We start from the raw sequence: 14,860 nt of genomic DNA on the forward strand, positions 1-14,860 counted from the left end.
GCCTCCCCCAATCCTATCCACACTCAGCCAACAGGGAGACTGGAAATCCCAGCCCTTCCACAAGACAAAAGGCTTCCTTCCCCAGCACGCAGGCCCTCAGGGGACCAGAGGGAGCTTTCCGGATCTGGCAGGCTCCAAAGGAGGACAGAACCCCAGAAGGGAAGGAGAGGCTCTCTCAGACCCAGGCCAACCCCAGCTTAGGGTTGTGGCAGGGGTGGGGAGTAGCCATCGCTGGGAGCTCAGAACTGCCTGGCCTTTAGAAGGGAATGGGAGTGAACCGCTGGGAGAAACCCCAGGAAAGAACTATGATGCTCATTTATTTAAAGATGCAAAGACAAGGCCAAACTGCAGACTTAAGCCTAAAATTTGGGTTAGTTTATCTGTTTTCATTTGAGTGAGGCAGACACCTGCAGTGTAAGAGCCGTGACTTCAGCATCACTCATCAGGACCCAAAGAAACGCTAAATCACTGCCAAGTAACAGCTGCTCTAGACCTGTGTCCAGCATAGGAGCCACTAGCCATGCAGGTGGCTGGCTGAGCTCTTGAAATGTGTCTGGTCCAAACTGAGATGTGCTGTAGGTGTAAAACGCACAGTGGAATTTGAAGACAACACACAAAAAATGTAAAATATCTGTTTAGTTTAAAAAATACTGATCACAAGGGCCAGGCACGGTGGCTTACTCCTGTAATCCCAGCACTTTGGGAGGCCGGGGCTGGCAGATCACCTAATGTCGGGAGTTCAAGACCAGCCTGACAAACATGGAGAAACCCCGTCTCTACTAAATACAAAATTAACCGGGTGCGGTGGTGCATGCCTGTAATCCCAGCTACTTGGGAAACTGAGGCAGGAGAATCGCTTGAACCTGGGAGGCGGAGGTTGTGATGAGCCGAGATCGCACCATTGCACTCCAACCTGGGTGACAAGAGCAAAATTTTGTCTCGAAAAAATAAAAAATAAAAAAATACCGATTACATGTTGAGATATTTTGGACATACTGGGTTATGTGTTATTAAAATTAATTTCATGTGTGTCTCTGTACTTTTTTCATGGGGCTACTAGAAAATTTAAAATTATATACATGCCTTGCATTTGTGGCTCATATTACATCACTAGTGGACAGTGCTGCTCTAGAGCAATTGTTTAATGTTGTCAGAGGCATGTGAACCAGAGCGACTCCATCTTAAATAGGAGCTAGGTAAAAATGAGGCTGAGACCTACTGGGCTGCATTCGCAGGTGGTGAAGGCATTCTAAGTCACAGGATGAGATAGGAGGTCAGCCCGAAATACAGGTCATAAAGACCTTGCTGATAAAAACATTGCAGTAAAGAAGCCAGCCAAAACAGCAAACCCAAGATGGTCAAGAGAGTAACCTCTGGTCTTCCTCACTGCTGCACTCTCACCAGCGCCACAACAGTTTACAAATGCCATGGCAACGTCAGGAAGTTATCCTATAAGGTCTAAAAAGGGTATGAATAATCCACCCCTTGTTTAGCATATCATCAAAAAATAACCATAAAAACGGGCAACCAGCAGCCCCCGAGGCTGCTCTATGGAGTAGCCATTCTTTTATTCCTCTACTTTCCTAATAAACTTGCTTTCATTTTACTTGATGGACTTGCCCTGAATTCTTTCTTGCACAAGATCCAAGAACCCTCTCTTGGGGTCTGAATCGGTAGTATTTTCTAGTAACAATATTACCAGATATTTTCCCTGGCTTCTGACTCAGTAGGTTTGGGTTGAGACCCAGGAATTGCAGTTTAACAAGTGCCCCAGCTGACTCTTGTTATCAGGCAAACTTGAGGGACGGGCGTAAGGCAGAAGAGTTCCTCACCTGGACCTGAGGATGAGCTTCAGTTACTCCTGGAACTGACTTTCTGAATTTATGTGCAAAATTGCAAGCATGGGGCTCACTTTATCAAGTTTACAGTTTTCCTCAGAGTTTCAAAGGATGACTTGGAAAATGCAAAGAAACACAGCTTACTAATTCAAGTCACATTGAAACCTCAAGCATTCCTGTTCCTTTCTACTTCTAATTTAAATTTGCTTGGCCTTTAGTAAAGATTTTACATGGTTTAGGTACATGAGATAGGCCAAAAGCAGCTCGCTCTTGGCTTCACAGATGAGAAAGCAAAAATTAAACACTACACATTCCATATGCATCTTCAATAGTAATGTATTCATACAATGTTTCCTGGAATGGCCAGAAATGCATAATCCATTCCTTTTTTATTCCCAGTAGTATCAGCACTCACAAATATACCCCATACCATCAAGCAAAAACAATGGTGGATTGTAATGACTGTGACAACCCAAGTCCCCCAGTACACACATGGATTTCAATTCCATGTCTTCCCACTTCAGTTTTTGGGCTTCTTATTCCTGGTCACAAAAGGTTATATGAATCTAATGACAGAGCCAGGGTGGGACTTTTTATTTTTATTTATTTTTAAGAGACAGGTTCTTGATCTGTCATCCAGGCTGGAGTGCAGTGGCACAAATCACAGCGCACTGCAGCCTTGACCTCCCGGGCTCAAGCAATCCCCTCAGCCTCCTGAGTGGCTGGGACTACAGGTGTGCGCCACCATGCTGGGCTAATTTTTAAAACTTTTTTTTTTTTTGTAGAGACAGGGTCTTACTATGTTGCCCAGGCTGGTTGCAAACTACTGGGCTCTAGTGGTCCTCCCACCTTGCCCTCCCAAAATGCTGAGATTACAGGCCCGAGTAACCCCACCTGGTGGATTTTTAATTGAAACATAATGGGATACGTTTCAAGGTAGTGGAATATACACAGGGAATTAAGAGGCAGACTCGTGGTGGGAATTTAAAGGTAATACGAAAACCAAGGTGGCTTGCCAGTAAGCTGGGCAGAGCAAGCAAGCCTCGGAAGTGGTGCTTGCTGGTGTACCTGGGTAACCTGGCAGTACAGCTTCGTGAGCGATCAGTAAGGAGGTTGTATTCTCCTTAAAATTAAAAAGGCCAGCAGCGGTACTCTGTGATTAGAGTCCAAATGAGGAGCTGCAGGAGTCATCGGGCAAGAGCCCAGTCCCAATGAGGCTGTGAGTGGCTTCGCAGCCGGCCAGGAAACCTGTCAGAGGAGCTGTAATCAGACCAAACCGCAGGGAGTCAGCCATGCAGCCACAAGGCCTGGAATTTCTTAGTAATTGCTGATTACATGGAATTAGTCACTAAGAGAATTGTCTGCATACATGATTTCTCTCGTCCTCACCTTCCACTTACTTTTAACCCGTCAGGCTCTATCTCCACTGACGTGGATCACTGAGCTCACCAGTGATCTCCACGTTGCTGCATCCAGTGGTCCGGTCCCTTCTGTCCTTTTCTTACCTGCCTGCATCACCTGCAGGGCTGACCGCCTCTTTGCTCATGGCTTGCACAAGGCCTCCAGAGCCTGGATTTCGTTCTGCTTCATTGGCTGCTCCCTTTCTATACTCTTCTCCAAAATACTGGGTATTGTTTAGGACTTGGACCTGGCCTGTATTTTATCTTATCCTTTTCTCTAATGGACACCCTCCATTCCCTTTTCCTAAAAACTTCCACAGTTATCTTCAGGCCTTTTCTTGGATCTCTGGACTTATCTATTGGTGGCCTCTTAACTGGCATCTGTGATTTCACATGTCCAGAGGATTACTTCCCAAATGACCTCTAACAGCCACTCTCTCTCCTGCGTAGGCTAATGGCACCACCATTCACCTGGTTACTCATTGGGCTCAGATCTCCCTGTCAAGAGTTTTCTCACTGATAAAATTCTTGCAAAGGCGGTTTAAGTTACTTGGAGTCAGGCTTAACTCCTCCTCCCCTCATTCGCCACATCTGTTCAACAACAAACCCTATTTACCAAGTCTCATCCTGTCATTTGTCACTACACCCAGCCAAGTGGTCATCACTTCTCACCTGGACAACCACGACAGCCTGCTAACCGGGTTCTCTGTCTCCGCCCCTGCATCCCTCTGCCCTGGTTTTCACACAGCATGCTGGGTAACATTTCACATGACAGATCTGATCATGTTACTGCCCTTCAGTGCCTTTCACCTACACTTACAATAAACCCTGTGGTCTTGCCTGGACCTAAGGCCCTGCTTGACCTGAGCGCTGCTTGCTGGCCCTTTGGGCTGCTGGAATCATCCTTGCCCTGCTGGAATCCTGTAGGTCCTCAGCACACCCCTGCACAGCCAGGGCCTCTTCCGGATGTGCTTCTGCCTCTCTCCTCCTCATCTCAGCTTCAGTGTCACCTCCCAGAGAGGTGCAGCCTGACCACCCATCTAAACTCATGTCCCAGAGCTATGGCATCCCCACACCTCGCCATTTCCTTCATATTATTCATTGCAAACTACAGTTACTTTATTGGAAAAAAAAAATCTCCACAGTGACTGTATCACATCATCCCCTTTCCTTCATGGTAATCACCACAATGTTTACTTATTTTTTAGAAAATCCAGGCAGCAGATAACAGCTGTCTCTAAGTCCTTTATAAGGATAGTCATTTAATTCCCACATAACGTTTGAAGTCAGTACTATCATGATTCTCATTTTTAAGGGTGAGGAACTTTTTTTTTTTTTTTTTTGAGATGGAGTCTTGCTCTTTCACACTGTCTGGAGTGCAGTGGTGCGATCTTGGGCTCACCGCAACCTCCAGCCCCCACGGTTCAAGTGATTCTCCTGCCTCAGCCTCCTGAGTAGCTGGGATTATAGGCGCCTGCCACCACACCCAGCTAATTTTCATATTTTTAGAAGAGACGGGGTTTCACCATGTTGGCCAGGCCGGTCTTGAATTCCTGATTTCAGGTGATCCACCTGCCTCGGCCTCCCAAAGTACTAGGATTACAGGCGTGAGCCACCGCACCTGGCCTACAGATGAGGAACTTAAGGTTAGTTAAGAGACCTGCCCCCAGCCAGTCACTTGCAGAACTGGGACTCCCACCTGGGATTCTGTCTGCAGAGCCTGTGCCCTTACGCATCTTGCTGAAGGAGCCTGCGATTCATAAAGGGAATACAGCAGAGTGCAAGATAAACAAGACCTCCGCTTAACAGCCAGCCCTGCAGAGCTAAGTCTCAAGTGTCCCCAGATAATGAGGTTCCGCAGGTATGTCTGTGGCTGTGTTTTGCCAGGAGGAGCAGCACAAGGACAACAGCAGTCTAAATTTTTTTTGCCCAGACTTTGCTACGAACATGTTTCTTGTCCAGGAAATCCACCTGGAGTTTTCACAGGCCTTGCCAGTGGCTGCTGTGTGTTCCAGAGCCCTCCACCTCTCTCCCTTTATGAGGTCCCAGGCGAGGCCTGCTTCTCTTTGAGCTTTCGGGATGTTGGGGGGATGACAGAAAAGTAAACTAAATCTCAATTACTCAAGCAACAACCCTCTCAGTCCCTTGAGTGAGCCTCAGTCTTCACCCTCTGTGCTTCTAGGCACTTGGCTCTGGGGCTCAGCAGTTTATCTGCATGCTAATGGAGCCTTTGTATTCCATTAATATCCTGCAGACCCACGTGCTTTTATGGAATTCTAAGCACAACTTCCATTGCTTGATTGCTTTTATAAATCAACCAAATATGAAGAATCAGCAAGTGCAAGTTTAAATAAAACAGCACCTTTTACAATAACGGACCTCCTAATGAACCAGTCAAGATTGTGCTGCTTGTTTGTTCAGTGGGGGCTCCCTTTTAAAAAGCACCCCACCCAGTTCCCTTTTCATTTTATCCCACTTTTTGTGTGGTTCAAAAACAGTATTCATCCACAGTTGCTGAAATAGGGGTCAACTAGTGTCATCCTTTTTCCATTCATGTACAAATGTTGGTTCCTGCAAGTCTGGAAGTTTTCTACAGTTGGGTGGATGGTTTTGAACTCGGACATGGATTTGAACTTTGAGGAGTCTTGCTGGCTTTTTCTAAGGCACTGCTAACAGTCAAGGGCTCTGTGGGCCACTGACGGGTAGAGTGGTTAGGGCCAGGCACAGTGGCTCACGCCTGTAATCCCAGCACTCTGCGAGGCTGAGGTGGGTAGATCACTTGAGCCTAGGAGTTTGAGACCAGCCTGGTCTCAACATGGTGAAATTTCAACATAGTGAAATCCTGTCTCTACTAAAAATACAAAAATTAGCCAGGCGTGGTGGTGTGCGCCTGTAGTCCCAGCTACCTGGGAGGCTGAGGTGGGAGGACTGCTTGAGCCTGGGTAGGTTGAGGCTACAGAGAGCTGTGATTGTGCCACTATACTCCAGCCTGGATGACAGAGTGAGACCCTGTCTCAAAAAAGTACCACAGAAGACTCAGAGAATAGAAAGAAGATACGTGGTGGAGGTGACTGAAGGAAGCTTCAGGAAGGTGAGCATTCTGATTGGAAACGATGAGGGAGAATCAGGGAGAAAGCAAAGGGTGTGCTCTTGGAAAAGATGAATTGTCCAGAGGGGCTGGACTACAGATCAAGCATGGGGAAACATTTGAAATATGGGCTAGGAAGTTAAGTTAGGGACCTACGGACAATCTTGAGTGCCAAGGCACTGAAGGTGTTTATGCAGAGCACCCTAATCCGAAGTACGTTTTAAGCTATTCTGGTGGCAGAATCGAACTGCAGAATGGCCCATCAGGACACTACTCTGGAGTTCTGAGGGTCAGTGCAATGGAAAGGAATGGAAGGGATTTTAAGGAAATATGACCTGCTGACGAGAGGTAGGGAGGGGAGACTTACAAGTTATAATCCTGGATCATTAGGAGAAGGGGATTTTTAACATAAATAGGAATTATTCAAAGGGCAGGAAGAAACAGAATTGTTTTGGATGTGCTGTTTTGAGGCTCTAGCATATTTGGGTGGAGATGTCTAGTGGGCGTGAGGTTGAGATAAGTTAGGGACCATTTAGAGGGAACAGCTGAAGACATCAGAGTTGGAGTCATATACTTGGCTGAGTAAGCCATGCCTCCTGGCCCTAAAAGGACTCTCTGTGGGGGGACTGAGAGGCAAGGAGGGAGTTGGGGGTAGAACCAGGCACACTAAGAAATGAGCAATGAAGTGTTCTATGAGAGAAGGAAATTCATGGTGCATTGGAATCAAAAAAGAAGTGGGAGACGGTGTCATTTCTGCTGGGAGGTGGAGGGAGGGACCATCCGGATCCATTTTACAGATAGGTTGAAGTCACGCTGATGTGAATGTTTGGGGAATGCGGTTGGGTGGGGCCAGGGTAAAAGCAGCTGCAAAAGTGAAGCCCCAGAGGCGCAGAGGAGGAAGAGCAGTCGGCCGGCAGTGTAGGTAGGCGGGTGTGGGTAGGCGGAGGCATGGGTAGGGGGTGAGCGTGGAAAACAGCCCAGGCGAGATCACACAACTGACCAAGGAGCTTGGACACACTCAGGGCCACGGGAGGTTGTCAGTAATTGGGTACCATAGGCAGAATACTAAAATGGCCCCAAGATATCTGCCTTCTAGTGTACACACACGTCCCCTAGTTATTTCATCAAACCCTAAGCTAGTTGCTGCTGTGAAGGAATTTTCCAGATGTAATTAAGGTCCCCCAGCTAACCTTAAGATAAGGAGGTTTTTTTCTGAGTGGACCTGACCTAATTAGGTGAGCCGCTAAAAGGGTCTGGGCTCTTCCTGGAAAGAGAGTTGGAGCATGGGAGGGATTTGTCCGAGGGAGGTTCTCGCTGCTGACTTTGCAGATGGAGGGGCCACGCCAAAGGAGTGTGAGGGCTCTAGGAGCTGACAGTCCCCAGGCCAAGAGCCAGTGAGAAAATGGGACCCCAGCCCTGCAGCCCCAGGGACCTGAATTCCACCCCAATCAGCAGCAGCGGGAGCAGAGGCCTCTCCAGAGCCTCTGGAGAGAGCACAGCCCCACATGACACTTCACTTGCAGCCCTGCAAGACGCCAGGTGGAGAAGCCAGTCATGCTGCGTCCAGACTGCTGACGCACGGAATCTGTGAGCTAATAACGGGTGCTGTTTTAAGCCACATTTATGATGATTTGTTACACAACGACAGAAAACGATTACAGGGTAACCATCAGATTCGCATCCTGTAAGGTTACTCTTGGACCCTGAAAGATTTCTCTCCTTGTATTGGATTATTCTTAGCAGCACATGAGCCTGCTCTGGTGACTCCTCCTCCTCCTTTTCGGAAGAGGTAGGGTCTCACTGTGCTGCCCAGGCTGGAGCAATCCTCCTGCCTTAGTCTCCCAAATAGCGGGACTATAGGCATGTGCCACTGCGCCAAGCTGTGCCTTCTTTAAAAAGCTCCTTGATAGTTCTGCTGCTTGCACAGCGAAGGTTCTCAAACCACTTGTCTTCACTTCCTGCCTCTCCTCTTCTTAACCCGCCCCCATCTTGATGTGCTTGGCCTTCTTTCTTTTCTCAGCTTCTGAGCCTCCCTTGCTGGTAGATGTTTCAAGTCTCCCACCAGGACTTTCCCCATCCGAGTGACCTGCACAGTGGCTGTCCATGGCCAAGGACGGTGGGGGAAGTTCCCGCTCTGTCTCTGTGAACCCTGGGACGCTGCCTCCCGTGTCCGCCCCTTCCTCTGTGGCCACTTCCACAGATCTGGTCTCTTGTGATTACAATGACCAGACAGGGCCCTCCTGCCACTGGATGTATCCTTACAGGCTCTGGCACACAGCTCTGTCTTCCAGCAGCGGCAGCTTGCCTGCTTGCTATTCAGCAGAGAGAGGAAAGGAAGCCCTCCTCTGGTGGATGGGTCAGGGACATCCTGTCCCTGGACAGAACGGCCACTGTGATTTGTCGATTGCCTTAACGTGGCATTTTACAGAACCATCTGGCAAACATGCAGACACAGGTGGCATATCCCAGTTCCCTGGAGGGCTGGGCGCAGCCCCTGGAGGGTCTGTGACTAAATGACTGCAGCCTCCTGGAGGGCAGGGCGCCGACTTCTGCAGGCCGTGTGTGGGGCTCGCCCCACCCTGCTCCCGGGTACAGTGAAAGGCGAATGCCTGTGAGGCAGCACCAGGCGCTGCTCCTCGCCATGGCACAGGTGATGTACCATGGTGAAGAGCGGCACACCTACTTCCTGCCTCCCAGCACTGAGGAAGCACTGATCCTTACTTTAAACATATATTTTACTTATTTATTTTTTAAAGACGGGGTCTCACTATGTTACCCAGGCTGGATTTGAACTGGCCTCAAGGGATGCTCCTGCCTCGGCCTCGCCAGTAGCTGGAACTCCAGGTGTATGCACAGCACCCGGCTCAGATCCTTACCGTTTTATCCGCATGACTTAGGCTAACATATGCCATTGCTTCACAGCTCTGTGTGTTTAAGGAAGTCCGCCTCCTGCCGTGGCACCTCATCTGCATTCCGCACTGACAGACTAAGATGTGGCTCTTTACTGGAGGCACAGAGGTTTCTCACTGCCCACATCAGCCACACAGCAGGTAGAGTCTTCGGATAAACGAGTGGGCTCAGCTCACTTATCTGCAAGCAAGCCCAACACTGCCAGCACATGTGGGGTGCAAGGGGTCCCCACAGAGAATGTAGAAACATGCAGACTTCCCCACCGCCTCACTGTGTGACCTTGAGAGATCCCTCAGCCTTGCTGTCCCAGTCCCCACCCCGGGATCACATGAAGAGCAGCACCTGCTCCCGGCTGCCTCCCAAGAATATGACGGAGATGAACTAGTCTGCTCCTCTCAGCTGTGCTCGGGCCCCGAGGGCAGGCTGCACAAGCACCATGTGAGTACAAAAAAGTCATTTCTGAAGATTCCCTTATTTAGCTGCCTTTTTATAGATCACTTCCTTGGCGGAAAGATCAGTCAAATTTTACTAGGACCAAGGCTGAGAGGCAGATCTGAGGAGGAGAAGGCTTTTACAGCACACAGGCTGAACGGACAAGAGTGAAAACAAGATACTCTGGTAAGAAAACATCTCGTGTGCCAGACTGGAAACCTGGTCATCCAGATGGGGTTTTATGGCAATACCAGAGCCAACAAACTGCAATCAATGTTCACCGAAGTCAGGGGAACGAAATCAGACCAGATGGAAGCTATACATACAGTAAAGGTGGGGTGGCATGGAGCCCTGGTTTTGTTCCAAACAGAAGAAAGTTAGGAGAAGACACACTGAGAGAGCCAGAGTTGGGTGACAAGGGCTGGCCAGGTAAGGGGAGGTTGGGTTGGGGACAGTGTCATGACCCAGAACCAGTGACTGAAGTGTCACAGGGCACCTTCCCCGGGATGGCTGCTTCTCCTTAAGGACAGCCCGTGGCTTAGCCTCTTCCTCCTCCCTTAGCGACACCTGATCTTTTCAGTCTGGATGCGTGCGCCGGATCTTTTCAGTCTGGATGCCTGCGCCCACAGTTTTGGTGTCCGGCAGCCTCCTTTTTTCAAGGGAGAAATACTGCTGAAAATGCTGGTAAGACTCCCCCAGCTGACCTCAACATCAGCTCGGCTGTTTTTTAATACCTTCCAAAAAGGTGTTCGTTTCCATTTGATTTTTTCAAATAAAAACCTCAGGAATCATTTCATCAAAGTATATAACAGAAACCCAAACTGCAGCCCCGAGGTGTGTATGTATATTGTAACCCCTCATGAAGTGATGACCCCAGTTTCTAAGCTATATTTACAGTATCATTATGTTATTTTCCTTTTTCCTTTACCTCTGTAAGTTTGTGCTTGGCTCCATCCATCTGGGTCTTGATTAGAAATCCATGCTAACCAACTTAAGGTGGATTATTAGAAATCCATCCTGACTGACAGAATAAATGAAGTCTCTTTATGTTTAGTCAGCACAACCTGCATCTTCCTTGTGCCAGCAAAGGCCTCTGAGGTTTGGGGAATTTGAAAAACTTAGGGGCTTAGCTTACAGATACAATATCCAAATGGTTCCCGTTGGAAACAGGGAGTGGATTTCCATCCCCTGTTTCTGGCACAGTTGTCACTAGGATTTGTTAAGGGCATTTTTCTACGCAGCTTTTCTCTTCCCACCCCAAGCAGAGCAATTACCATTTACCTACACGGCCAGAGGCTCTGGCAGAGTAAAAACTGAGCTATTACAACTTGGAAGGAAAGACAAAAAGTGACAGTCAATCAGGAAGGTAGTGAAGTTCAGTGAAGTTCCCCACAAGGCAACCTTCCATCCACCATCAGCTTGGAGGCCATCCTATAAACAGGCCCGCTGGATCAAGTTAGCTGACTGAAAATACACAGTAGCCTTCCCCTCCCACCCTAAATACCCAGAAATGACAGGAAAGACATTTTTTAAAACCTCTGAGCATCTTAGAAAGGAGTGCTCTTTGTATATCAGAAACCACGCGCAATCATAACAAATGAAAGGCAGATGTTTTCTTCTTCCTGAAAAGAAAACCGCAACTCAAAATGCATGCAGAAAAATACTCTGCAAAAGGAAGAAGGGGATTCAGAGGTGCTCCAACCAGAGGTGTTGGCTACCAGAACAGGAGGGGACCAGAGGCTTGGGTCAGATACGCAGACTAGAGGGCTGTTATTAGCCAGGAGACATAGAAAGCCCAGGAGACAGCTTCTGATACGACCCAGCTGACAGCACTTTGAAGGACCTGGCTACATTTTCTGGGTGGCAGGCTGTAATAAGTAGAAGCAGAACTCTCAAACAGGACGGCTGGGCATGGTGGCTCACGTCTGTAATCACAGCACATTGTGAGGCTGAGGCAGGTGGATCACCTGAGGTCAGGAGTTCAAGACCAGCCTGGCCAACATGGTGAAACTCCGTCTCTATTAAAAATATAAAAAATTAGCCAGGCGTGATGGCGCGTGCCTGTAGTCCCAGCTAACTCGGGAGGCTGAGGCAGGAGAATTGCTTGAACCTGGGAGACAGAGGTTGCAGTGAGCCGAGATCACACCACTGCACTCCAGCCTGGGCGACAGAGGAAGACTCTATCTCAAAAAACAAACAACAACAAAAAAAACCAAAAACAAATCTCAAACAGGTGACCTAGGAATTCAAAATACAAGAATGAACACACAAACAAGAAACACTGAATATTTATAGAAAACAAACACCAAGAAAGAGTCACAAAACTCAAATATGAAAAGAATTACATGTGAAGAAACAGAATTAATACAGCAGACAAAAAAGATGAAGGAATTTAAGAGCCGGGCATGGTAGTGCATGCCTGTAATCCCAACATTTTGGGAGGCCAAGACGGGAAGATCACTTGAGCCCAGGAGTTTGAGACCAGCCTGGACAACATAAGGAGACCCTGTCTCAAAAAAAAAAAAAAAAAAAAAAACACTAGCCAGGTGTGGGGGCATACACCTGTGGTCCTAGCAATACTTGGGAGGCTGGGGTGGGAGCATCACTTGAGCCTGGGAGATTGAGGCTGCAGTGAGCTGTGATTGTGTCACTGCACTCCAGCCTGGGCAACAGAGACCCTCTCCCAAAAAAAAAATTAAAAAAAAAAAATTAAGCATTATAAAAATCCTCAAAGAGATGCCTATCACTAAAAAAGAGATGACAGATTTAATCACCAAAATAAAACTCAAGATATATCTCAACATATAGGTCAAACATCACAATGAACCTAACTAAAGAATAAATTAGTGACCTGGAAAACTGAGCCAAAAAATTCTCTCTCTCCAGGACGGCAACTATGCGACAGGGCAGCCACTAGCCACATGTGGCTCTTGAGCACTTGAAATGTCTGAAGTTGAGATATGCTACCAGGTTTCGAAAACTTAGTTAAAAAAAGATAAAAGATTTCATTAGTAGTTTTAGAAAATATTGACTATATGTTAAAATAATTTAGACATACTGTGTTAAATAAAACATTACTAAAGTGAATTTCAGCTGTCTTTGTTCCTTTTAATGTGGCTACTGGGAAATTTAAAATTACATATGTGGTTCACATTACATTTCTACTGGACAATGCTGCTCTAGAACCCGGAGCCAAAGGAGTGACGGAAAGTAGGTATGAAAAGTGAAGATGCGGAAGACAGAGCTGGATGAATCAGCATCTGTTTCTCCTTGCAGAAGGAGATAAAGAACTGCGGGGCGGTGAGGGGAAAGAAACACTGAAATCATAGAGGAAAACTTCCCAGAACTAAAGAAAGAGGCAAGGCTTTTTCCTGCTACCAGTGCTGAAGGAGAGGATTCCTGCTGAAGCTGGAAACAAGGTAAGAGTGCCTGTTTTCACTTCACTAGTGAACAGTGTCCCGAAGTTTCTAGCCAATGCAACAATATAGCAGAAAAGGAAAGGAAGAGGCATTTTCTTATTCACAGCGATGACTGCCTAAGTGCTGTCTCTTAAGTGCTCTCTCTTCTCACTGTTTTGAAAGGCCGGGCACCAACAGGCCTTCTCCATTTCTGGCTTCCAAGACATGGGTAAAGCGGAACACATCAGCACCTTCTCCTTTCAGGAGCTGCCAAGAGAACTCAGAACAAAGCCTCCATGCCAAGGATAAACACCGGTTGGGGTGGGGAAAGGGTGCTTACCGACGGATGGCGTTGGTGAATTCCGCAGCCAGCTCACTCTCGCTGCATGTCGTCCTGAGTTCAGCTAGGGACAGAGCTGGGGAGGCAGCATCGGCACACTCCTGACAACAGCAAACACATTCCAGTTAGACCCGAATCCAAGCTGGACAGCAAGCACATTCCTGTCAGACTGGAATCCAAGCTGGCAGCACCCTGGAAACCTGCGGCAGAGCGCGGTAGGTGGCTTGTGCAGTGATGGCAGCAGTGTGGGTGCCGAGTGGCACCCTCAGATCACGCTAAAGGGGAAAGCGTGGCAGCAAGCCAAACAGCCCCCTCTGCTCCCAGACCGCTGGTTCCTTTTGCAGGCTGGCCAGCGTGGTGGGGATGACACCCAGCATGCTCTGAGCGCACACCGATGCTAGGCACTGGTCTAAGCACGCCATATGCAGTCAATCATTTAATCATCACAAATACTCTCTGAGGCAGGAACTATCATTATCTCCATTTTACCAAGGAGGAAATGAAGGCACAGGGGAGTTATGCTGCCCAGTCACCAGCTGGGAAATGGGGGAACCAGGATTCAAACCCAAGCTGTGTGGCCCCAGATCAATCTCTTGACCACTAGGTAAAGCCTCTCGTAATCATATAAGACAAGTGAGAAATAGCCGGGAATATCCCTGGTGCCCCATCCCACGTCTCCCTGGGAGAAAAGCAATCTCCTTTAGATTTAGGAGCTTTACTGGGTTCAGTGTAATAATCAAGAAAACTCAGCAGAGGAGGAGGAAAACAGAAGTGCACCCCACTCCATGGATGAGCATTAGACAGGGACCTTGACATCATCTAAAGCAAACCCTCCCACCCTGCAGATGAGGAAACTCAAGAGCCAGAGCTCCAAATCCTAGAGCTAAGACCATTCAAACAGTGACCGTGCCTGAGTGCTCTACGGTCCATGCACACAGAGGGCAGCAGCCTCACTATATAGTAACGTGGCCGGGGGAAGGCATTCATCGGACGATCTCTCAACGGACACGAGGAGCTGCCGAGCTACAGGCCTGAGAATAAACAGCTTGTGATCTGTTGCAGGAGATGGAATGTAAACAGAATTTTTTTTTTTTTTTAATGTGAGATGGAGTTTTGCTCTTGTTGCCCAGGCTGGAGTGCAATGGCGCGATCTCAGCTTACTGCAACTTCTGCCTCCCGGGTTCAAGCAATTCTCCCGCCTCAGCCTCCCAAGTAGCTGGGATTAAAGGCACACGCCATCACGCCCGGCTAATTTTGTATTTTTAGTAGAGACGGGGTTTCTCCATGTTGGTCAGGCTGGTCTCGAATTCCCAACCTCAGGTGATCCAGCCACCTCAGCCTCCCAAAGTGCTGGATCACACCGCACCTGGCCGTAAACAGGAAATGTTATAAGATGTGAGCTACAGAGAGGCACGGATTCAGTGCTGGAAGTCCAGGCACATGGTCTCCCCAGG

The 14,860-nt window shown here is 48.1% G+C and overlaps 1 protein-coding gene across 2 annotated transcripts in view; it reads right to left on the reverse strand.

The window, feature by feature from the left end:
• MCC (MCC, WNT signaling pathway regulator) overlaps nt 1-14,860 on the reverse strand; it is a 466,526-nt gene that overhangs the window by 5,669 nt on the left and 445,997 nt on the right. For both annotated transcript variants that reach the window (XM_025387469.1, XM_025387470.1), the window contains one exon: nt 13,407-13,507. In XM_025387469.1, coding sequence (XP_025243254.1) covers nt 13,407-13,507 — 101 coding nt within the window. The remainder of the gene's footprint in view (nt 1-13,406; nt 13,508-14,860) is intronic.

This window comes from Theropithecus gelada, chromosome 6, assembly GCF_003255815.1.
Source record: "Theropithecus gelada isolate Dixy chromosome 6, Tgel_1.0, whole genome shotgun sequence".
Classification (NCBI taxonomy): Eukaryota; Metazoa; Chordata; class Mammalia; order Primates; family Cercopithecidae; genus Theropithecus; species Theropithecus gelada.